General features: G+C 36.7%; 3 protein-coding genes across 3 annotated transcripts; all 3 read right to left on the bottom strand.

Moving 5' to 3' along the window:
* Window positions 1-793: 793 nt before the first annotated feature.
* ccna2 (cyclin A2) lies at window positions 794-4,823 on the bottom strand. The gene is made up of 8 exons (XM_065958943.1): window positions 4,195-4,823; window positions 2,785-3,046; window positions 2,554-2,660; window positions 2,180-2,403; window positions 1,889-2,093; window positions 1,655-1,768; window positions 1,383-1,516; window positions 794-1,292 (listed from the first exon to the last, which is right to left on the bottom strand). Exons 1-8 carry the CDS (start codon window positions 4,423-4,425, stop codon window positions 1,241-1,243), a joined length of 1,329 nt encoding a protein of 442 aa, XP_065815015.1. The 5' UTR covers window positions 4,426-4,823; the 3' UTR covers window positions 794-1,240.
* Window positions 4,824-6,475: 1,652 nt separating this feature from the next.
* bbs7 (Bardet-Biedl syndrome 7) lies at window positions 6,476-13,806 on the bottom strand. Its single transcript, XM_065958832.1, has 20 exons — window positions 13,715-13,806; window positions 13,354-13,416; window positions 12,726-12,791; window positions 12,540-12,602; window positions 12,153-12,328; window positions 11,858-12,044; window positions 11,696-11,768; window positions 11,506-11,613; window positions 10,805-10,935; window positions 10,212-10,296; window positions 9,965-10,067; window positions 9,639-9,831; window positions 9,467-9,541; window positions 9,298-9,366; window positions 8,984-9,123; window positions 8,057-8,221; window positions 7,760-7,869; window positions 7,550-7,653; window positions 7,267-7,390; window positions 6,476-7,094 (listed from the first exon to the last, which is right to left on the bottom strand). Exons 2-20 carry the CDS (start codon window positions 13,387-13,389, stop codon window positions 6,961-6,963), a joined length of 2,142 nt encoding a protein of 713 aa, XP_065814904.1. The 5' UTR covers window positions 13,390-13,416; window positions 13,715-13,806; the 3' UTR covers window positions 6,476-6,960.
* Window positions 13,807-14,334: 528 nt separating this feature from the next.
* Window positions 14,335-24,438, bottom strand: tmem33 (transmembrane protein 33). Its single transcript, XM_020653015.2, has 8 exons — window positions 24,314-24,438; window positions 19,316-19,383; window positions 18,040-18,134; window positions 17,757-17,944; window positions 17,220-17,287; window positions 16,947-17,080; window positions 16,556-16,639; window positions 14,335-16,029 (listed from the first exon to the last, which is right to left on the bottom strand). Exons 2-8 carry the CDS (start codon window positions 19,361-19,363, stop codon window positions 15,900-15,902), a joined length of 747 nt encoding a protein of 248 aa, XP_020508671.1. The 5' UTR covers window positions 19,364-19,383; window positions 24,314-24,438; the 3' UTR covers window positions 14,335-15,899.
* Window positions 24,439-25,585: the final 1,147 nt, after the last annotated feature.

Raw genomic sequence — 25,585 nt, 5'->3', positions numbered from 1 at the left:
AATTGGAGTATTTTACCTACAGGCTCTACTCCATTGGATCTGCAGAGTCCCTCTGCACCTTTAAGAAAAAGCTAAAGACCCAGCTCTTTCATGAATACCTACTAACTTGATGATGGTCTCCATATTATTGACGATGGTTTTTGTTTGATGACTTAAGATGGTGAGAGCTCTCAAGAACTGCCCTCAATATTGTGTTTTGCCTCTGGTCACTTCCTGTCAGCACCTGTGTGTCCAATCAGACTCAAAGCTGATTGTTTGCTCTTACTGACATTGTTCCCTTTTTTCTAGATCTTTACTTGTGTTGTATGTCACTTTGGAAAAAAAGCGTTTAAGCAAATTGTACTCAAAATCTCTACTTTCAGACTTAGTGGAATTCTCTTTGCAAGCTCAACATTTCTTGCTTTTCTAAAAGGCATTCGAGAGTACAGTGTTTTGTGCCAATATTGAGGACCACATACGAGTAGCCAGGGCTTTAAACGATCGTACATTACCCTTTATGAGAAGATTCTCACCTTCAATTAGTTTTAAAGCCTCCTGAAAGATTTGCACAAACAGCTTTGGACCATAGATCAATAAGTCATTACATATCAGTGAAAATTTCAGACCTTTTTTTTTTTTAACCCTTTCTGCAAGCGAGAATGTTTTTGCACATCCAAGTATTCAGACATGAAATCACTTAATATAAATTAATGTTTGTAGGTCCCCATGCATCTGCTGAAACTTGTTGAGATCCAAAACTGGTCCTCTGCTGCCCCCATGAGTCCTTTGTGACCATAAACATGTAGACATTAAGTCTTACTTTAAATGAGTTTTTATTTACAAGAGCCATATCTTACAGTGCAGAAGATGTCCTTTAAGACACCTATGTAATGAGACAGCTGACTCCATGACAGACAAAAGACACTTTAATTGCCATCCCATGAGGCCAATCGGTAATCAACACTTACTGCTCAGATCAAGCTACACTTGAACATAGTAGCTCAAAGCAGGATGTTCAAACAGCAGGGACCTATATATATTTTGTCTGTTTTAAAAGTCAAACTATTAAAACTGCTTGATTAACCAAAACTTTGTGGCGTCTGGTAAGAATGAGTGTATAAAAATACCATTAAAACTCTAAACATCTGACTCTACTCCAAAAAGAGCAGGACAAGACATAAAATTGTGGTACACATCATTAAAAAAAGAAAAAATACACAAGACTGACAGGGGAACAACTCTACATGGACAGGGGGAGGAGTCAGTTAAGCTGCAATTTAGCTGGAGCATCGATGAGGGAAACTTCGTAGTACCTGGAAAACAGAAAGGTGTTAAAATCAAAAATATGAAGTTTAAATTTATTTAAACACATCTAAAATCAGCTTTATTAGCGGGACACTTACTTGGCACCCTTGTACTTCTCCCGAACAGACTGCTGGGCATGTTGGGCAGCATTGAGGTGAAGTCGGTGCAGATCCTCGATGCATGGCATCAGATCTTCTAGGGAGTAGCCGGTCATCTCTATCAAAGACTTTGGCTGAGGAGGAGAAAACTGGAATTACACTTGTGTTTACAAGTCTCAAAAGTTAAGACTTTCAATTTTAATCTTTAGGTTTGCCAAGCCACCGTCTGAAAACAAAAATTAGACAAGTCAAGTCTGGCATTTAGTACTTACCCATGAGCCACCAGACACTATGCTGTTTGCCAGGGCGTAAGCTGCAGCTGCAGTCTGAGATGGCAGGTACTTCAGGAAGGGATCCGAGTCCACCAAACTGAGCTCACTGAGGTACTGTAGAAATAAAAATACAGAGTTGAAGCCAATCTTTTAAAGACATGAACATACCAGAGTTGCTGTGATTGAGATGATCATTTCTGCCTTATAGTTTTCCAATATTTGCAGCACGCTCACCATTGCCAGGCACTCCACCTGTTTGCTAACAGACTGATGGAGGAAGTAGTGGGTGAGAAACTGGTTGATGGTTGGTGCAGCCAGATCAAAGGAGAGCACTTTCAGCACCAGATGCTCCATTCTTAACACTTGCTTCTTTGTGTAGGTGTCGTCTGTGATGTAAACAAACTCTGCCACCTCAGGCGGGTAGATCTCTTCAAATTTCCTGCATTAGAGAGTCAAGTTAGATCACAAGGATTCAACATGTACGTTATTCTTTAAACACAAGACATAAAAAGTGATTATACTTACGAAGCCAACAGCATGGCGGCTGTCCCAACCAGCTGAAGCTTCCCCCTCAGAACAGACATGGAGGAGAGGAATCGGTCAATGTAGTTCACAGCCAGGTAAAGTGTCTCACTCTGGAGCTTGTACTCTTCTCCGACCTCGACCAGCCAGTCGACCAGGATGGCCCTCATGCTGTTTGTGATGTCAGGCTGCTTCTTCATGTAGCCTGCTTTGGGTCTGGTTTTTACCTTTGAAGCAATGCAAGTATGTTACTAAAGGAACTCATTAGAAATGCTTCAGGAGTAAAGACACAGGTAGAAAAATCTGTGAATTCGATTCAAGTTTTAGCATAAAGTTCGGGGGGGGGGGGGGAAGTAGTATTTCCCCAAATGTCTCACCTCCATCTCCCTCAGGTACGTGTGGATTTCAGCAGCATATTCTGGCACCTCGTTTACATCAATTGTTTTCTCCTCCCCCTCTACCACAGACATGTCCATGGGAGAGTCTGAACAAAGACAAACATATCACAGGTTAAAAATCTCACTTGAAAGCAAAAGCAACACATTACCTGTCAGACAGGATTAGTTAAAAAAAGTGTTACTCGATAGTGAATTCACTTTTAAACCCACCGAAGCTGACATCCATCGCCGATGGAAAATCGAGGGTGGCCAGGGGCTGTCGGAGCCGCGCCACAGCATTGTTAATAGCGAGGGGAGACTCCTCGGTGATGGACTTCGGCGCTTTGACAGCGTCCACCACGGGCTGCTTCTTTTTGGCGGCGCCGCCATCGGGCTGGTCCACGTGGATCTGGAAAGCGGGCAGCTTGGAGGAGGGCTTCTCGGCACAGCTTTTACTGAAGTCTTCTTTACATGACAGGTTCTGTGAGGAATCCTAGAAGAGTGAAGATTTAACATGAGGTGGTAGTCTTTTCAGAACAGCAGCATTAGAACTGTTCAATGACGAGAACATTAAGACAATGAGCCACTCTTTCATAGTTAACTTCATTTTGTACTTTTATATAGCCCCTATTTTTATTTATCTAATCTGTTTAAATTGTATTGAGCTTACTTGTCTGCGCTGCTGCAACGCCCGAATTACCCCTCAGGATCAATAAAGTATTATCCTACACTAGTGCAAGTAATGCAATTTCACGCCAACAAAAAAGTAGTAATTTGTGTGCAGAGTCAAGAGTTTGTGTTTTAACACAAGAGCATTTAAGCAAATTAAATAAACTCCCTAATCCCCTCCTGCACGATTTATTGACTTTACAAGAAGATGCGAGCACTTAAAATGAGTCTGTTTAATATCTTAAAGGTAGAAGAAACTCTTCCTACATCTGTGGGAAATCTACAAGTTTGATTAACTAAAACTGCATAAGAGCAGCTTTCACTGAACTCTTCATCTTTACATGACAGAGTCTGTCAAACAGAGTGAAGCTTTAACATGTGAGAGGTGGTCTTTACAGAGAGACAGCATTATAACCGTGAGATGAGGAGAACATTAAGACAAAAGGTCAAGTAACAATAATAAACCACTAAGAATAATCTAGTCTTTATGTGCAGAGTCAGGAGTTTTTGTTTTATTAATACAAGAGCATTTAACCAAATTAAAGAATCGCCCTAATGCCCTCCTGCACGATTTAGTGACTATACAATAAGATGAGAGATTCTGTGTAATATCTAAAGGCAGAAGAAACTCTTCTCACATTATATGCCTGTGAAATCTACAAGTTTAAGCAAACAAAAGTGCAGAAGAGTGTAAAACATAATGCTATGTTAAAATGGCGGACAACCTAAACGACAGACAAGCCTGCACTTCAACACAACTTTTAAACTTTGCAGAGAGAGCAAAACAAAAAAAATGCATATTAATAACAATACAGTATTTAATGCTTTACGTGCAGGACGTGTTGCCTCCAAAACGTACAATGGAAACCCCATCTTGACTTAGCTGCAGCTAGGAGAGCTAAAGATGTAGCCACACACACACACACACACACACACACACACACACACACACACACACACACACACACTGACCTGTTTGGTGCCGCGCTGGTTCTGCTGTTTGCTCCTCTGGTTGTTCTGCAGGGCTCCCAGTACGGTTCTGGTGGCTGCTGCTGGTTTAGGTGGTTGGTTTTCTTGGTTCTCGTTAGCAGCAGCAGCAGCAGCAGCTCGGGGTTTGAGAGAGCCTCTCAGTCTTGACAGCATGTTTTCTTGGTTGTGATTCTCAGTAGCCGCGCCTGTCTGTCCCCTGTTAGCTCCCGACATGATGATGATGATTTCCACCTCTCGAAACAACAAAGTTCAGCCTCTGCAGGTTTGATTTTTAAAGAAATAAAAGGTGTGCTCCTGGGCTTCAGAGAAAAGGTTGAATAGTTGTAAAAAAAGATCAACTATGGAGGGTTTAAATCGAGGGTAGCATTAGCTGCTAGGTTGCAGAGGAAGGTGGACTAGCTCAGTCTAATCTCAGCTGTTGAGATGGCAACGACAGAACAAACAGCGCAGATTAAAAACAAAAACAACAACAAGACGAACAGTTCTGAGCAAAAATATCTTCTACTTCTTCAGAAAGAATAAACGCGTTTCAAGTCGCCATTGTGTTCAGTTTGGAGTCCACCGACCTGCTGAGCCCTCAGTCCACTCACCCAGAAACATGTAAGAGGTGTCGCTCCTCTCTCAGTTCAAGTAGCCCGCGATGATTGAAACCAACCAATCACCGTGCGAGTCGGTGCGTGACGTCACAAGCGAACGGAAGCCGAAAGAGCACAATGTTGGCCTGATTGTAAATTCGAAACCGGTTTGTTTGACACATTGGGGGGGAAAGCAAAACGTCCGTACAAAGAAAAGGGTTGGGCAAAGTGCGGCCCGAGGGCCATTTGCGGCCCTCGACTTAAATATAGTTTAGCAAATTGTATATATAGAGAGATTATAAGGAACACAGGAAGTTCATAAATATTAATTATTGAGCTGTGGAAAAGGATTAAATAAGTTTTATACTTCTTCCTACTCCTTTTCAGGTGTATCAATTGAATATATGTAATTAGCTTTTTCTTTATTTGTGAAATCATTTGAACATTGTTTTTTGTTTATTGTATTTTCGTGCTTTTCATTTTGTTTTGTATTTTTGATATGTTTGATTTTATTTTATATCTCTGAAATAAATTTAATCAATCAATCAATCCATCAAATGAAGAATCAGAAGATTTTGATTAAGATTGGCACATTATATTATTTTTCTTTTTTATGTTAACAAGGACTGAACAATATTCCTAAAATAGAAACTGTTCAGTAACATGTATGTTGTTGTTGTTGTTGTTGTTTTTTTAAATCTACAGCTTTTACTATTTTCCATTTTTTTTTGTAAACTAAGAAACTAAACTTAAACTGTTGTTTAACCATTTAATGACCTGAGCTAAATGCAGAAAGCTTTTCCAAAATAAATGAACCACGTTACAGGCTTGATTCTGAGAAAAAAAAACAAATAAAGTAGAACGAAGAAATCTAAATATTTGATTTCCTTTTATTAAAGGGTTTCTTTAGCGAGCCTTTTGATTCTGATCTACAAAGCCTTACTATTTTTTCAACTATATTTTAAAAACAAAACCTGTGGCCCACCAGCAATTCTAACATGACAAGGCCCGCAAGAGAAAAAGTTTGGACACCACTGACTTAGACCAAACATATGTTGATCTTTAAACTACAAATGTTATTTAGTTTGTTCCTATGTTAGATTTCATGTGTTAATAACTGTGCGTGGTTATTCCGTTTAAAAGATTCTGACTTAAAAACCCACTTTGATATCTTTTGTAGGAGATTTCAGCTCCTTTATTTTGGCTGAAGTTCCTTCCAAGTGCACAAGTTTTATCATCAAACTGCTTATTTTGCAGCCCATGCTGATGCTTATTTTAGATGATAAGTGGGGGATTGATACTGATGCATTAACACTGGTGTAGTTTTCCACTTGTAGCTAGTTCAGATGCACCTATGCACTGTTGGTGTGTTCAATATTAAGTACTGCATCATATTTAATAAATTGAAACCATTTCTGTCAATTAAGTGTATAACCAGAGTTCATTTTTCCCTCCAAAATATGGTGAAAAAAGTGTTGTGCAGTGTCAAATGGAAATCCCTCTTGTACTAAAGTACCTAAACATTAGGTAAATGAATGAAGTTTCCCCAGTGCTCCACCTATTCTCTTTTAAACTGAAGAGTCCCTTCAGTCAGTCAAGGAAAATATTCAGAAAAATAGAAATATGGAAATTACATCATGTTTTTTGTTTTTCCGGGATGTAGTCATTGTGGAAAAATAGAATTGGTTCAATAGTTTTATTTTATTCAAAATCTTACCCTACATTTTAGTATCAAAACCATTTTTTTCTCCTGTAGAATTTCATAGTCTTAGTTGTATTTTTATTCATTTTTTGGTCCATCAACGTTTATTTCAAGAGGGGGAAGTCACATTACTATGATATTGTGCAACAAACAAACAAAAACTTTGTGCATTTTGTTGGCATATATTTGGTCATTGTCATTTTCAACATGATCAAAAAGGGATTAAAGAAGTCCCTTAACTATCCTGGCAACATTGTCGTGAATTATTCATCACCACCTTCGTTTTAGATGCTATTTAAAGACATTAGAAATACCAAAGTTAGGACAAATATTATCTACATGTCAGTATGACAGAATGGCATTGACACTGCTACTATACTTGCAGCTATAATAAACAATATATATTTTTTGTATTTACAAGACAACATTGCTTAAATACAAGTAAATAAATACCCTCTTATCTATATTTCATCATGCCTCGTTGAAAAAGTCTAACAGAGAATTTAAGTCGTAATTATCGAGTATCTCCAACAATGAGGACACTTTAGTTTTCACATTTTGGCCTTTGAACTTAAATTTGTCGATGAACAGGTCCGTGATCATTCCTACAGGGAAGAGAAATCAAAATATTAGAAACAAGCTCTTCTTTGTTATTGTACGTTTGTCTATCAGACCAGAGTATTGACAAAATAAATACAAAAGAATCTGCAAACAACACTTTGAAATGTGGAAGGACATTCAGCTCTATTAGCAGAGTAAGAGTGCAAAACCCTTTACCGTAAAGCCTCTCGAGGTGTGCAGGCTGCTTCTTATACTCCTCGAGGAGATTAGCGGATTCGTCCAAGATGTTGCGATACTCTGGGATTAGGAAGTCAGCGTTCCCCTCATGAACCTGAAGCTCCTACCAATCACAGTAATCAGAGAAGTCAGAGCGGTGGCTCAAAGTGAGTGATGAACATTAGAAGCCTTTTCTAAAAAGAAAACCCTGTGAACTTCAAGTCTTCATTAACAGGAAGTTTACTGAAACATCTTCAGAATGGAAAGGTAGACCAATACTTACTTTAAGTGCATCAATTAGCTGGACTTTTCTCGCCAACAGCAACTGGTACTCGAGCTTTGGATGAATCATCTTCAGAGTGTGGCTCACTGACTCATCATCGATATCTGAACGATTGATTAACACAATAATGGTCGGTTCAACATGTTTTATTTTACGAGACATTCCTGAGCGAGTGTTGCCAGCAAACACTGAAATAATAAAAACATGTACCATATGAAATGTTGAGATTAATTTTCCTCTTGGTAGCTTCTTTAGAGAGAACGTCACTCAGTATGGAGATGGTGGAGATGTTGTCTGACCTGAAGTGACCCTCCCCTTTGCTAAAAGACCAGAAAACACATTTGATGTCTTAGTAAATTATAACACAACCGCCCTGCAATAAAGAAAACATTTATGGAAACTTCCGGAGAGGAGCATTAAAGATGATTGTATAACACATTGTCAGTTGTCTTTACAGATTTATTCACAAAGCAGAGAACAGCTGTTTGACTTTGTGTTCCTATTTACCAGTAGGTGGCTTCAAGCTGCGTCCCGAGAAAAGTGTTATGGAAATAGAAAGCGATGTTCTCTCCTGCTGGTGTTTTCTCTGGCACCTCTGGCAAACAGAAGACCACCCAGGAGTGGATCTCCGCAAAGCTGAACTGTCCCACCAGACTTAGTCTGTTCATGGGCCTGCAAGGAGGGCATTGAGACAAAGGAAAAGACAGATCAGCATTTTTTAACAGTTAAAATAACGAGATTGATACAAATTTCATGATTTATATGTTAAATATATGGCATTAAAAATACTGAAATGCAGTTTTTATGACCAGTACTTCTGGATAAAACATAGCTCTAAGCTACCTTTTGACATTCTTTTATAAAGACAGAGCTTGGCTTGGCCCACCATTTAGTTTGAAACATGGTTTGAATGTTTTCCTTTAATAAAATGAAATAAACAATTACTATTTTAAATGATTTGTATGCTTCTAATGGAGCCTGAATCCACAATTCTGGTATCCTGTTACTCAACACTGAGCTGTCTTTTATTTCTCTCTGAACAAATCTGATGTGTGCAGCCATTCAGTTTAATTCAGAATCAGAATCAGATTTATTGGCCAGGTATGCTTACACACACAAGGAATTTAACTTTGGTGAACTGTGCTCTCTTATGTACATGTACAACATTAAATATCAACAATAAACAGAATAAGAAAAGACTAATATTTACATGACTAAACATGAAACAGTGCAGTGGTGGATAGTGCAAAAGATGCTGAAGTAACATGATAAGTAAAATGCAGTTATGTGACAGATGGGCCAATTAACATGTCAATTACAGTATTTACATAAATAAGTGTGCGTGTATTATCATTTAAATTAAATAATATATATATACATTTATGTATATTCACAGTGACGGTTGGTTTAGATTTAATTAATTCAAATATTAACCTCTCCTGATCGATGCTGTGTGTCCGCTGGTGGAGGGACAGAGGTTTGATCTGGTACTTGCGGACCTGACATGTCTTGGGTTGCAGTCTGGGGGTGATGTAAGCCTGCAGGGTCCCAAACTGTCCCTCAATGGACCTCACCTATGAAACAAGTTAATATGGTTAAAACACATTTTTATTCTGCAGTGTAAAATGTGTAGGGCCTGTTTTCTAATACATAAAAACTATATTAAATAAGAGACACACAAAGCTTAGTACTGGCTGTGACATCAAAGCATTCATATCACAAAGAACAGTTTTGATTGTGTGTGTTACCTTGAGCTCGAGTCTGGTCGTGTTAGCCTGACATCTGTATGTGGCCAGGAGGAAGTTCCCATTAGGCTGCTGGAAACAGAATAAGGGAGTCCGGTTTTAGGAGTAGAAGCAGGTTTGTGTTTTTATGTTTAGACAATGTTTGTCTAATAAAACAGTTTCTATAGCTCACCTCTGAATCACACTCACTGAAACTGACAACAGCTGAGTTCTTATCCACATCCAGGAGGTCTATGGGGACGTCACTCTGCAGAGGAGTTTCATTTTTAAGTTACATTTTCTGAAGCTGAGTGTGTAGGCTCCAGCAGCTGTAACCATAAGGATTGTATAAATAAAAAGCAGACCTGGAGCAGCAGATTGTCGATGGCAGTCTGCACCTCCAGAGTCAGGCTGTAGCTGGCATCGTCCTGGCAGAGGGTAAACTTGTCATTGATGCTGAAGAATGGAACGGCAGAGACGGCTGTGCTGGACTGTGAGGTCTGCTGGTACTGCTCACGGCCCTGCAGGACTTTGACCTGCAGCTGCTCCAGCTCGGCCCTGGAAGGTGACATGATGACTTTACGGGAGAACTGATAGAAATGTACTTCATCTAACACGTTCTAACACAAACAAAGAAAAAGACATAAGACGGACTGAACGATGAGATATAAAAACACAATTTTTCTGGTACCTGAGTGCTTCTACTTTGGACTGCGTCTCCTTACTCATCCTGACCTCGTCTCCAGGGCCAGCTTCAGCCTTCTGGGGTTCAGTGGTCAAACCAGTCACCCAACCTGGTAGAGGTAGTGACAGTAATGCCCAATATGCTCTACATTCCAGATATACTACTTTAGAAAATGAACACAGACATATTTTGCTTTCTGAGTCAACATTTGGGAACATTTAGGTTAAGTGTGTTTTTCTTGTTTTAATCTAACCTGTATAAGTTGCAGTCAAGATTTCATCATACGACTCCTTCCCTACACAGCCGCCCTGGATAGAGGTCACACTCTCTGACAACACCTGAAATCAGGATAGACATCAAACTTAAGCCATCAATGATCTGTATCAACTATGTACCGGTCAACATACTTCTAATGGAAGGCCAGTGAAAAATAAAACTGCTGTAAAATCCAGAATATAAATCACACCAGTACATATGACCTAGCTTACATTTAACATGAGAAAATAGATATTATAAGTGTCTTATACACTGGATTTGACTGTGATTTGGATTTGAATTGATTAAAAATGTAAGCTATTTTACCCTTTGATTATTAGAAACACTTAATAAAACAGGTGGTGGTATTAAAAAGTGATTGACAAACCAACAGTTTAAGTTAAGTTGAAGAGTTTGCATACAGCTTTGTATTTCTGTATGATACCCGACAAAGATCAAAACTTACACTAAACATTACAACGTAATAACTTAAAATCTGAGCAGACAAAGTTTTCCTCAGCATTGGAAAACTACAAATTGGAGTGAGTACATTTCTCAACATTTGATGAGTTGTGAGGTGCATAGACTCACATGCTCAAAGCGTAATGTGGGCTCATTGGTGCTTTCAAAACCAAAGACCTCTACTGTCCCATCGTCCCTGCCCACCAGGATGTCGTTCACTCCGTCTCCGATAATGTCATAAGTGTCAATGCACAAGATTCCTGAAGGGAGAAAAGTGAAACAATCAGGATGTTGGATACTTATTAAAACACTGAAGATGTTATTTTTTTTGCATTCATAACTAAGGGTGTTGAAATGAATAGTTTCTATGACGAAACTCAATGTGGATGACTTGGCATTGATGCCGTGACAGAAAATAATCGATTATTGTGAAATGACACTGCTTATAGATTTTTCGTCCGTGGCTTGACCTTTATAATTTATTTATTTTGGTTTAGTTGACAATGATTTCTAAAGCGCTTTCTAGATGATAAAAAAGGGAGTTTAATTTGTATCTGACTGCTTTTCTTCATCGATGAAAAAGTAACCATGTGCAGTAAAATAGAAAAATTGAGAATGCAACCCATCATGATGCATTGAAATATTGAATCAATCGAATCGTTGACGGGATAATCGCAATCAGATTAAACGACCAGTGAAGATGCAGAGACCTATTCTTAACTTCCTGCAAAGTCATTTCCTACACAGAGGGATTATTATTTTGATAAGTCAGTGGTTTGTATTCTATTGGCTAAAAAATTCAAAAGCCTGGTGATGTCATTAAAACATACCTCCTTTCTTTTTGTCATTGTCGACCTCCCATTTGGTCGCAGCCGAACGCTTACCAATCTGGACCAATCCTATTTTGCCATCCGTAGTTCCATAGAGGACTTCGTCTCCTGTGCAGAAATATTGACATCTGTAGAAAGCAATCTCAGGTTTAACTGTTCTGGTATCCAGCAAATCATGAGGTCAACTTGCCTTCTTCTTTGTTGTACAGTTCCAAGACGGATGGAGGGCCAGGGACTTCGATGTCATAGGCAAGCTCAGATCCCTGCAGAATAAAAAAAAAGAACAGAATTATTTTAAGGCAGAAAAACGTATTCTTGTAAAATCTAAGCGTTCAATATTAACTTGATGTACCTGCAGGACTCTAAGAACTCGATCTTGGCATGCCAGGACTGGGACAATGCGAGTCAGGTTCTCAGAGGACAAACATGTGATATCATTGATCTTGTCTCCAGAGAGGTAGTAGTCCTGGTCCTTGCAGTCACAGTAGTGGTTGTAGATGTAACTTGCACACACAAAAAGATCTGCTCCTGCAACATGCCTGAAAAAACAAACAAACACCTAATTGTAAAAAATAAATAAAATAACGATTGTGAATGTGGCAATAAATCAGTGTAAGTCAATCAAAAAGGAAAAGTTTGGCTCCTACATGGCGTTAATGCTCTCAGTTAGGTTGGCTTCAAATGTGAGAAACTGTTTGCCTTTCTTGGTAAATCCTCGGACCTGAGAACCAGAACACACAAAGATCTTCTCCTGCGGAGTTCCTGCCGCTCCTCCGAGGTCCATTCTGGATATTTTCTGGCCTGGCAGTGTTTTGAACACAGGCTGAAACAGAGATATAGATTCCTCACAATAAAAAGTAAAATGCATCATATTTTATAGCAACCGGCTGTGTGAACAGGAAAAAAAAACTACATTAGACCCACTCGTTTCGATTTGCTGGCCTAATAAAGAAGCTGGTGAAGTTGTTGTGCCTAAAAACAATACTCTGCTTCTTGTGTGACAAGGAAAGAAAAGTCTTAACCGGGACACTCACCACTGCTTCTCCTTTCTTCATCCCAAAACATGTCAGTATACCATCATGATCAGCGATAGCAACCTGAAACAAAAAGAAGACAACCAAAGTCATGTTACTGTAAGATTCAACAGCTTAATTAAAAAACAACTCAAGTAAATCTGTTGGTGATTATACAGACATTGTTGTTGCTTGAGGTTAAAATACCTTTTGTGTTGCCTTTTTCCCCAATGCTGGAAGCAGCTTCATGGTTTTCTGTGAAGTCACACCAACCTATGAGGAGGAAACATGGATTAGATAGATAGATAGATAGATAGATACTCCAGAGGGAAATTCAAAGCATCCAGTAGCAGGTTACAAAGACGTACATGACATGAAACATTTGTTACAAATTAAACCACAAAACCACAAATTAAACCGCCCCCCCTGTATAGACTTATACAAGAAATGTACATAACCCGTGCAGGGATAAAAATATATGTGTAATTTAAAGCAAGAACCTAAAAACAGTTGAGGAAACAAATCTGTAATTAGACCTGAATATAAACATAAATAAATAAATACTAAAATAAATAAAATAAATAAAAATAAAATAAAATAAAATAAAATAAAATAAAATAAAATAAAATAAAATAAAATAAATAAAAATAAATAATAAAATAAAAAGTGTTGACCTTCTGAAGTAGTGTTGTTAGTTTGTTGATTAGTGTTATTCAAAGTGAGTACTAACAGGTGTTTGAGTGAAAAGCCCAGATTATACAGGAGTTTAAAATGAAGTTTCATAATAAAAGAATCCTAAAATAATAAATACTGAGAATACTATAAAGGATGTTACCTGAATATAATCGACTCGGTTGAGCTGGATGTCCATCTTCTTTCTTTCTTCAGGTTGTCTTTTCTTAAGAGTAATAAAAGTAAGAAACAAACCTTCCAAGTAAATTATCCGACTCTAAATCTCCAGCTGTAGACCACCTTTACCTTCTGCTATTCACAGTTTATTGTTAACATTTCCACCAGAGCTACAAAACGATACGAAAGATGAAGAGATTAACCATCTAACGCAAAGGAGATTAGCCTGACGTGCTAACGTTAGCTAGCAAGCTAATTGGCTAACACGATTTATTCCCACGTCAGCTGTCTACTTCAGTTAACATATTTATATGTCAACTGTTATTTATAAAATCTACTTTACAAACCTCACCACACCGGAAGCATACGCTGCCCGTGTTTGTTGTTTTTAATATGTAAAACGGAACTAAACAAAAACCTGTTTAACGCGAGTGTGAGACGTGAAGGTTCTGAGCAACGCTTCAGAACTACACGGACGCAGTGCTCGTCGCCAATGGCAACGCTCGACAATCGTAACAAGCTGCGCCCCCATTGGATGGAATTAAACGACAGAATTTCAAACTGTGCGCTGATTGGTTGGAATGTGGTTATGTAGTTACATACCTTCATTAGGTACACAACATAAACTGTAAATATTAAGGTACACATCTGTATTTTATATTCAGGTTTAATTACAGATTTGTTTCCTCAACTGTTTTTAGGTTCTTGTTTAAATTACACATATATTTTTATCCCTGCACGGGTTATGTACATTTCTTGTATAAGTCTATTTTTAATTGCACAGTTTAAGTTTGATTCATTTAGGGGTATTCTTTAAATCTTTTTTCGGGTTAATATATATGTATGGGAGGGGGGGCGTCGGTTTTGTGGTTTAATTTAATGTTTCATGTCATCTATCTATCTACATGCTCATGCAATGCTTCAATTCTGCTGCGATGTTGTCAGAAACGCCAGCACTTCAACATAGCATGTTTCCTTATGTCTAATGTTTATTTTATGATTTAATTCAGTAGATATCATACATATTGGTCCTTAAAGGAATGTTCTGTGTGATGGTTGGACATGTAGACATAATTCAATGTATATTAGTGAACAGGTCAAGGTAAAGCAGTTGTCAAACTTCACTGTATCAACTCGTATTAAGTCTTTAATTTGTTGTTTTCACTATTTGCACACATGTAGGGACACAAACCATTAGTGAGGTAAAGCTAATTGTTAAAAAATGTCAGTATAATAGACATTACAGCTGATCAGTTGTTCTTGGACTACCTTACATTTTACAGCAGTAGCTAATGTAGCTGCCATTGAGTGCTCGGGTTCCCTATATGAAGGCATCTTGTTTTATATAATACTGTATAAAACTAAAAACATCTTTAAAATGTTAACTAGTTAAGTGAATTACTTCTAGCATTACATTAGTAGAAACCTGTCTATAATTCATTAAATGATGCTAAATGAACCTTTAGTAATATCTACTTGGCGTAGATGTGTCAGGGCTGAAATAGTTTTATCATGTTTTTATGGACGGCAGATACTCTGATTCTTTATTTTTTTTAATTCTTCTTTATTTATTGGTTTAATTAAGAGATCATTCTGTCTTTTCATAAAAATGTGGTTTGTTTGTATGCAAATGAACACATTAAACATGGCTGAAAAAAAAGATCATAGCATGCATTAAGCAAGGAAGCTACATAGCACAAATGAATAAAAGATCATCAAAACAGCATTCAAAGTGAGAAACAAGGTTAGAATGCATTCAGAAACATGACGTGCATTGTGCGACTCATTTCAAAAAAAAAAAAAATCCTACAGCAAAAGTCTGGTACCTTTAAATATTCTATAAAATACAGCAGATATCTTGTTTCTCAATTCAACACTCATTTTGACATCATACCTCCATAGAATGTGCATGTTGTTAAAAGAGTGAGTTAATGGCATTGATAGAATACATTTAAAGTTAGGCATTTAGACAAACCAGAGCATCAGATGCTTTGCACATAAAAAAAGAAATAGGACAATGTAGAAACATCAAACAAACCCCATCTTCCATCTATCCAAGCAAGAGCTCATTATTTTTTAAAAAAAGAACATAGAATTATGCATAATCACATTTTCATTTAAGCAACTAATCTCAAGAGTGTTAATGTTTCAAGATAGAATAAGTAATTTTCATGAATAAATAAAGTCATAAAAGAAAAAAAATTAATAACAGCCGATACATACGGAGCACAGCTGATGTCTGCTGTGCTCCGCTCAGTGAACGTAACAGAGTGAGGAGTGTCCACTGCTTCAATGAGGTCACATTTAAGAAGATGGGAAAAGAAATTATCAACGAGAGACTTCAGTGCATTACTGGCTGCTCTTCAACTGTACTCGAACATACAGAGAAGTCGGAGCACAGACTGTCAAGTTGACATTCAAAAAACAGTTCCTTCTGTTGATGGCAATGTCTGTCCCCATCAGAGTTTAAGTCACATCCTAAATGCTGGAAAAACAAAAACATAAAAGAAAAAAGTTTTTTATGTCGTGTAATCAGACCCCCGTCGGGGCGAGACGGCTGATGAAGGCGATACTGCTGAGGCACATCTTCCTGAAGAAGGCGGGGCAGGCGGGCTTCATGATGAAGTGCTCCAGAAGAATTCGCAGCTCTGTGAACAAGGTGCTGTGACGGAGACAGATTTATTACTCAACTCTGAAAGCCCAGTGAGGTCATTCTGAGATATTCATTGGAATAGTAGAACAATGTGTTACTTAGGATCAAGATACTATAAATAAACACGTTTAATTAGATTAATAATGTCTAGTTAATAATGGTGAAACAAATCACACGAGATCTGTTTCCAAGAAAGGCAAACTGAGTGTCAGTGGAAAGAACACAGCTTTTAAAAAAGTGCCTGTGGACACAAGAGAAGTCAGCTGTTTAAGTAAGTATTTTGGTTCCTTTTTCCAAACTGGAGTGCTTTCTGCTTTTCCCAAATTTCACTGCTACTTCAGTTGAGTATTCTGAGAAAACATCGCTCTCCTGTGAGGTCAAGGTTGAGACATTTGGCCTCATGACATACGTTTAGATGAGGCATTTAATTTTTGTCTTGATAAAAAAACATTTCAGGGTGTCTTAATCTCTGATCATGTGATATTGACATACTTGTTGTGATTAACATGATCAAAATAAACATTAAACATCTTACCGGCAGTATGGGTTTCTTCTGGATGTGTAGCGGAGAGTGAGGAATCTGTAGTAAATGAAAGGCAGCAGCAAACTCCCCTGGCCACTGTCAAATATACAAATGTAAAAATGTACTAACCATAATTATACATTCATCAAAGTGTCATGCTAGATTTTCTTGGTTTTGCATTTTTCAAAACAACGTGAACACAAGTCTCAAATGTAACAAAATCTACTGTAGTCACTGCTCTCTGGGTGTCTTTGTAGATTGCCTTGAAAATTTGCATACAAGAATAATGTGTGTCAGATGATGTGTCACTAATCCCAGCACACCAATGGGTGGACATACATTTAAAGTTACTCAAGGGCTCTAAAATATCTCTACACAATAAAAAAACAGCAGGTACATTTACCTGAAGAGCATGAAAACAGTGGCTGGCATCAAGAAGATCTCGTTGCAGGCGATGAACTTCAGGATGTTTTGCTGATTGGCTGTTAGTTTATCCAGAAGATTTCTGATGAACATCAGGCTGCTGGGGCCAACAGACTGCAAAGAACGACAAATAAAATCAGATCAGAATCTGAAGGGAGTTTCATTTAGGCACAGAATAAACAAGAAATACTATTAATACATTTCTACCCAACCGTGTTAGAAGTCAAAGCACACTGCTTCTCCTTATACTCACATCAAGTACTTTCTTTGTGTAGGTAGTTGCATGAAGCACAGAGAAGAGGAAGACTGGGAAGATGCTCACTGGACACAAGGGTTAAGGATAAACATTAAAAAAAAAAAAAAAAAGAAACATACTAAACTCATTAGCTGAAGGTAGCAGGGTGGCATACAGAGATACATGATCAACATTTCATGGGGTTTGGTTATACTGGAGTATTTGTTTTATGAAGCCCAAGTGCAGAACATCATGCGCTTTCATGTGATACTTATTCGAATGACTGAATATTCAGAGCGCAGCCGTTAAATAAAAAAATACACAAACGGCACAGAAACGAAACATGAAGAGTTGTCGGAGGATATAAGCAGTTTGTGAAAAACGTGCCTGTTAACAGAGACAGGTAGATTTAAGAGTATGGACGTGTTGCATTGAATAAAAAAGTGAATGTATGCATTAAAAGAGAAAACAAATTAATCCTTTAAAGTAAGATAAAAAAGGAATGCAGAGAACTATCCAGTTGTCCTTGATGGACGTTTTTAGATGAAAGGATACTTGTGATGGGGTGGGAGTTGACCAGGATGAGTGAGTACAGCAGGTAATGGCAGCTGTCCTCCTGAAGAGCCTGGGCCAGGAAGGCTCTGCTCAGCTGAAAGCGAGGCAGCCTTTGGTGCAGGCGAAGGGCACTGGTGAGGGCGTTCGCTAACAAGGCTCGCTGATAGAAGTTAGCTGCTGCATAGGGTCTGAAATACACAAGCAGTAAGTGTTCTGACATCTGTTTGGTCGGGAACAAATTATGGGAGGGTGACAGCTGTTTAGCGTCACAGAGTAAACTCACCCCAATATTGGAAGAATAAACATTACGGAGCAGTAGACTGTGAAGAGACGTGAGAGCCACATTGCAGTTTCAAGCTTGCTACTCATTAAAAATTGCTGTGGAAGAAAAAAAAAAGATAGATTTAGTATTTTAGGAAAATTAAGTTCAAGGAAATTAAACGATAGGTGTTGAAGTGGCTCCATCACATATTATAACATCATGGGCAAAAGATGTAGACATTTTACTTTGCTATATTTTTAAACAAAGTACTGAACATCTTCGTTTTCTCTCTCAGCCACTGAGACTGACCTTCAAGTCATCTCAACAGTCAGGATACACAGGCCAAACTAAAAAACAACTTAATTTGATCTGCCAGTAGACTTAGCACACTCATCAAAAGTCAGGAGACAAGAAGCAGCTGTATCTCATGAAAGATGTTTCGTGCAACATTGCCCGAGTGAGGACATCTTGTTATCCTCCTGATCCTGACTAGTTTAAATACAGAACCTGAGGAAAGGAATAAAGATAATAAAAATGTACCATAATCCCAAAACTAAATTCTAACAAATAAGGGCTGCAACTAGAGATTGTTTTACCAACTATTTCACAATCAAATATTTTGTTCTTAATGCCTGTCAGAAATTTTGGAAAATACAGCAAGATCCCCGAGTCCAAAGTGACGTCTTTAAAAGGCTTTAATGTCAGACCAACTTCAGAAAAACTAAAGTAAATTTAATTTATTATCAGATGACAAAGAATACCATCAAATTGTAACAATGGAAACATGTGGCATTTGTATATTTGCCATTCATGCTTGAAAATGTCCGTCGCAATTATCAAAGTAGTTGCAGTTTAATTCCTTTTTGGTCAACAACTCAGTCAATAAGAGCTGTGCTTTGTTGATGCAAAACATTAAAGCATATTTCTTACAGATAAATGAGCCCGTGTACTTTTACACAATGGACACAAACAAGGAAACACCTGCACAATATGAAAAGAGAATTACCTTATTTTAAATAAATAACACACCCTTCAGAAAGTTGGTGTTTTATCTATGATCAAACTGTTCCGACTTCATTTTTTCTGTAACCAGAGTGTATCTCTACACCATTTGACACTTTTCAAATCTCCCTCCAGATCTAGAGAAGACACTACACACACGTTCAGGCTGAGTAGTACTACATGTGACGAGAGTCTTTGTATGTAGAATCAGCAGAGCATGCTCACTTACAAGGTGACAAATAGTTGAAGGGTGTAAGTGTGCGGGTCACTGACTGAACAGTTCAAGTAGACTTACCACAGGCCCCAGCTGGGGAGGGGGACTCTGTGTGTTTGTGTCAGCCATCTTTGGGAGCGTAGATTACTCTAAGGGGAGGAAAATTACATCATGAAGCAAACTGACTAGACAAGAATTACAAAGTGCTACTACAAAGTAGTTTTTGTTTCAATTCAAAGTGCTCCTTGGATTAGAATCAAGGGTTAATTTAGTTTCATTACGAAGCAGATCATATTGATTAATACCATTAATAACAGATGTTCATAAAGATTACAGACATATGAAATTGATAATCAGATATGACAAGGAAGGGAAAAAAAACACTCCACATTTAAGAAGGTGGATAGGATCAGCATTTCACCACCTGTCCTTCACTCTAATGGTCATTAAAATGTTGTGAGTTTCTTATATAACAAACTTTAATCCATACAAAGCTTTGTTGATTGATTGATTACATTTATTTCAGACACATCAAATAAAATCAAACATATCATATAGATATATATAACATATCACATATCGATATCATTGATGATGACGATGGTTTTTGTTTGATAACGACGACTTATAAGATGGTTTCTATACTGATTAGAGCTCTCAAGAACTGCCCTCAATGTTGTGCTTTGCCTCTGGTCACTTCCTGTCAGCACCTGTGTGTCCAATCAGACTCAAAGCTGATCGTTTGCTCTTACTGACATTGTTCCCTTTTTTCTAGATCCTTGCTTGTGTTGTTCTTACTCTCTGATGTACGTCGCTTTGGATAAAAGAGTCTGCTAACTGAATTGTAGAATTGTAGAATATCAAAAATACAAAACAAAATGAAAAGCACGAAAATACAATAAAAAAAAAAAAAAAACAATGTTCAAATTATTTCACAAAAAAAGAAAAAGCAAATTACATATATTCAATTGATATGCCTGAAAAGGAGTAGGAAGAAGTAAGGACAGAAGACATTTAAACTTTAGCCCGAGTTGCATATATCAAACTTTGTTAAGGGCTCATGTGTTTTTGTATTGGTGGGATATGTATGTATATATGTGTTGTGTGTTTGTGTGTATGTGTTGTGTTGTGTGTATGTATGTGTTGTGTGTTTGTGTGTATGTGTTGTGTTGTGTGTATGTATGTGTTGTGTGTTTGTGTGTATATATGTGTTGTGTTTGTGTGTATGTATGTGTTGTGTTGTGTGTATGTATATACGTGTTGTGTGTATATATGTGTTGTGTTTGTGTGTATATATGTGTTGTGTGTTTGTGTGTATATATGTGTTGTGTTTGTGTGTATATATGTGTTGTGTGTTTGTGTGTATATATGTGTTGTGTGTTTGTGTGTATATATGTGTTGTGTTTGTGTGTATATATGTGTTGTGTTTGTGTGTATATATGTGTTGTGTTGTGTGTTTGTGTGTATATATGTGTTGTGTTTGTGTGTATATATGTGTTGTGTTTGTGTGTATATATGTGTTGTGTTGTGTGTTTTTGTGTATATATGTGTTGTGTTTGTGTGTATATATGTGTTGTGTTGTGTGTATATATGTGTTGTGTGTATATGTGTTGTGTGTTTGTATGTATACATGTGTTGTGTGTATATATGTGTTGTGTGTTTCTGTGTATATATGTGTTGTGTGTATATATGTGTTTGTGTGTATGTATGTGTTGTGTGTATGTTTGTATGTATGTATATATGTGTTGTGTGTGTATATGTGTTGTGTGTTTGTATGTATATGTGTTGTGTGTGTATATATGTGTTGTGTGTTTGTGTGTATATATGTGTTTGTGTGTATATATGTGTTTGTGTGTATGTATGTGTTTGTGTGTATATATGTGTTGTGTGTATATATGTGTTGTGTGTATGTATGTGTTGTGTGTATATATGTGTTGTGTGTTTGTGTGTATATATGTGTTGTGTGTTAGTGTGTATATATGTGTTGTGTGTATATATGTGTTGTGTGTATGTATGTGTTGTGTGTATATATGTGTTGTGTGTTTGTGTGTATATATGTGTTGTGTGTTTGTATGTATATATGTGTTGTGTGTTTGTGTGTATATATGTGTTGTGTGTATGTATGTGTTTGTGTGTATATATGTGTTGTGTGTATGTATGTGTTTGTGTGTATATATGTGTTGTGTGTATGTATGTATATATGTGTTGTGTGTATATATGTGTTGTATGTTTGTGTGTATATATGTGTTGTGTGTTTGTGTGTATATATGTGTTGTGTGTATGTTTGTGTGTATATATGTGTTGTGTGTATATATGTGTTGTGTGTTTGTGTGTATATATGTGTTGTGTGTTTGTGTGTATATATGTGTTGTGTGTTTGTGTGTATATATGTGTTGTGTTTGTGTGTATATATGTGTTGTGTTTGTGTGTATATATGTGTTGTGTTGTGTGTTTGTGTGTATATATGTGTTGTGTTTGTGTGTATATATGTGTTGTGTTTGTGTGTATATATGTGTTGTGTTGTGTGTTTTTGTGTATATATGTGTTGTGTTTGTGTGTATATATGTGTTGTGTTGTGTGTATATATGTGTTGTGTGTATATGTGTTGTGTGTTTGTATGTATACATGTGTTGTGTGTATATATGTGTTGTGTGTTTCTGTGTATATATGTGTTGTGTGTATATATGTGTTTGTGTGTATGTATGTGTTGTGTGTATGTTTGTATGTATGTATATATGTGTTGTGTGTGTATATGTGTTGTGTGTTTGTATGTATATGTGTTGTGTGTGTATATATGTGTTGTGTGTTTGTGTGTATATATGTGTTTGTGTGTATATATGTGTTTGTGTGTATGTATGTGTTGTGTGTATATATGTGTTGTGTGTATGTATGTGTTGTGTTGTGTGTATGTATGTGTTTGTGTGTATATATGTGTTGTGTGTATATATGTGTTGTGTGTATGTATGTGTTGTGTGTATATATGTGTTGTGTGTTTGTGTGTATATATGTGTTGTGTGTTTGTGTGTATATATGTGTTGTGTGTATATATGTGTTGTGTGTATGTATGTGTTGTGTGTATATATGTGTTGTGTGTTTGTGTGTATATATGTGTTGTGTGTTTGTATGTATATATGTGTTGTGTGTTTGTGTGTATATATGTGTTGTGTGTATGTATGTGTTTGTGTGTATATATGTGTTGTGTGTATGTATGTGTTTGTGTGTATATATGTGTTGTGTGTATGTATGTATATATGTGTTGTGTGTATATATGTGTTGTATGTTTGTGTGTATATATGTGTTGTGTGTTTGTGTGTATATATGTGTTGTGTGTATGTTTGTGTGTATATATGTGTTGTGTGTATATATGTGTTGTGTGTTTGTGTGTATATATGTGTTGTGTGTTTGTGTGTATATATGTGTTGTGTGTTTGTGTGTATATATGTGTTGTATGTTTGTGTGTATATATGTGTTGTGTGTGTATATATGTGTTGTGTGTTTGTGTGTATATATGTGTTGTGTGTATGTTTGTGTGTATATATGTGTTGTGTGTTTGTATGTGTTGTGTGTTTTTGTGTATATATGTGTTGTGTTGTGTGTATGTATATATGTATTGTGTGTATATATGTGTTGTGTGTTTGTATGTATATATGTGTTGTGTGTTTGTATGTATATATGTATTGTGTGTTTGTGTGTATATATGTGTTGTGTGTTTGTATGTATATATGTGTTGTGTTGTGTGTATGTATGTGTTGTGTGTTTGTGTGTATATATGTGTTGTGTGTTTGTATGTATATATGTGTTGTGTTGTGTGTATGTATGTATGTGTTGTGTGTGTGTTTGTGTGTGAATATATGTGTTTGTGTGTAAATATGTGTTGTGTGTTTGTGTGTATATATGTGTTGTGTTTTTGTGTATATATGTGTTGTGTTGTGTGTATGTGTGTATATATGTATTGTGTTGTGTGTATATATGTGTTGTGTTGTGTGTATGTGTTTATATATGTGTTGTGTTGTGTGTATGTTTGTATATATGTGTTGTGTTGTGTGTATGTGTTTATATATGTGTTGTGTTGTGTGTATGTTTGTATATATGTGTTGTGTTGTGTGTATGTATGTATGTGTTGTGTGTGTGTGTTTGTGTGTATATATGTGTTTGTGTGTAAATATGTGTTGTGTGTTTGTGTGTATATATGTGTTGTGTGTTTGTGTGTATATATGTGTTGTGTGTATGTGTGTATATATATGTGTTGTGTGTGTGTGTGTATGTATGTATGTGTGTATGTACGCTGGCTGCTGGAACACCTAAATTTCCCTGCTGGGATGAATAAAGTTTATCTTATCTTATAAAACTTATTTAATCCTTATCCACATGTCAATAATTAATATTTATTAAATTAAATTAACTTCCTGTGTTCCTTCTTTCTCTATATACAATATTTATGATACTATATTTGATATTTACAATCCAATGATTTTCCATACATATAAACAACTTGATAAACTGTTTTAATTTTATTATTTTATAGTATTAAAGTAATAAAGACTGCTGCTGATGAACAACATGCAGATTATACATCTGATCAAGCATCACAGGGGGGATTTAAAAGTGAAATAATGTACCTGTAAGTTGATTATCTTGAATGAAAGAATGAAAAAACAAAAGGTTGCATTTGTAATGTTGCTGCAGCATTAGCTCAGTTAGCATCTTAGCTTCGATATGACTTGACCATTACCGACTATATTTATCTTATTTACAGTTTATGTGACAAACACAAAACGCTTTACTGCTTACTGAATCCAAACAGTCTGCACCCTCATGGGTAAATAACCAGGGAACACCTCTGCTGGTTGTTTTAGTGATGCTAATGTAAAACCAGGTGGCTCTAGAAGATTCTGTTACCATCGTTACTAGCATGCGAGCTAAACCCTCTGCTAACGTTAGCTTTTCGGCTAGCTCGTGATTTTCTTGTCACCTAGGTTACGGCGGCCCCGGCTGTTTAAAAGGAGCTCGTATTATATATATATATTTTAATAGTCCTGGTTGATGATAATATATGTTAGTTTAAGGTGCACAGCTTACCGGTGCGACAGCGTCGATCTATGTCGGTGACAGGCTGCTGGAGTCCCGACAATCACTGAAGTGAATGATCAGCTGACCTTCTGAGGCAAGACGGGAAATTACTCTCGCGATAGTTTAGAATCACGTTTGCTGAGCCACACTGCCCTCTATTGGTAAAGAAAAATAAAGAAATGCAATAAAGCCTGCCAACTTCATTCTGGCGAAGATAAAAGTGCAAATTAAATTAAAATAGCAAAAAAAGACCTAATATGATGAAATGGCCATAAATTACAGTTAAATACACACTTTGTAGGAATAATTGTTATATAAAGATAAAGATAAAGAGATAAAGATAAACTTTATTGTTCCCCCAGTGGGGGAAATTTGTGCATTACAGCAGCTCCAGAAAACAGGGGACGGGAATATAATTATTAAAAATAAAAATAGAAGTTAAAATCAAATCAAACATATTTACATCAGTTAAATAAAAAAAATACAATAATGGAAAATTACACAGTAACTACACAGGAAAGGGTTATTGTTATTAAAAAACACACACATATAATTATATTGATACATTTTAACCAATTTTTAACCGAATCACACTGAAAAACTCATTAAGATTAAAAATCTTTTTTTAAAGAATACTCTGGTCAAGACACATGGGTGGTTCTAGGCAGGGGCCAACAGGGGCCAGTGCCCCTGTAACACTGATCTTGGACCCCCCTGTAGCCCCCCTCCAAAAGGAAGCGCCCTCCTAATAACACAGTATTTGACTCAACAACCGGACTCACAATCTAGTATTAAATACTTTTACTGAAACAAATATAAATCATGGTATTTAATGATGTGCACTATTATTTGGCATAATATATATTTTTTAAAGCGATCATCTTTGTCTATTTTTCACCTGGGTTTAATGTTCCTCTCTGACAAAACAACTGGCCTCAGTTTGGCCAAGTGGTCAAGAACCGCCACTGCACTGAAAAACTCACTGAGAAAAACGAATTGACATTAAAAATGTATTTTTTAAAGAATGCTCTGATCAAGACAGGCAGAGACAGGTAACAAAGTCTCTGCAACAATCAACTAGCATCCCTTTCAAACATAACATAAGACACATGAATACATTGAAAGACATGACATAAAAAGTAAAATAGCAAATATTTGTCAAGCTCAATAAATCATCGATAATAAATAAATAAATAAATAAATAAATAAATAAATAAATAAATAAATAAATAAATCATAAAGATATAAGGCAGAACATCTACAGCCAGATGTGTAATTCAA

This window comes from Labrus bergylta, chromosome 9, assembly GCF_963930695.1.
Source record: "Labrus bergylta chromosome 9, fLabBer1.1, whole genome shotgun sequence".
Taxonomy (NCBI): Eukaryota; Metazoa; Chordata; class Actinopteri; order Labriformes; family Labridae; genus Labrus; species Labrus bergylta.
This window is presented reverse-complemented; position numbering and strand designations above follow the sequence as displayed.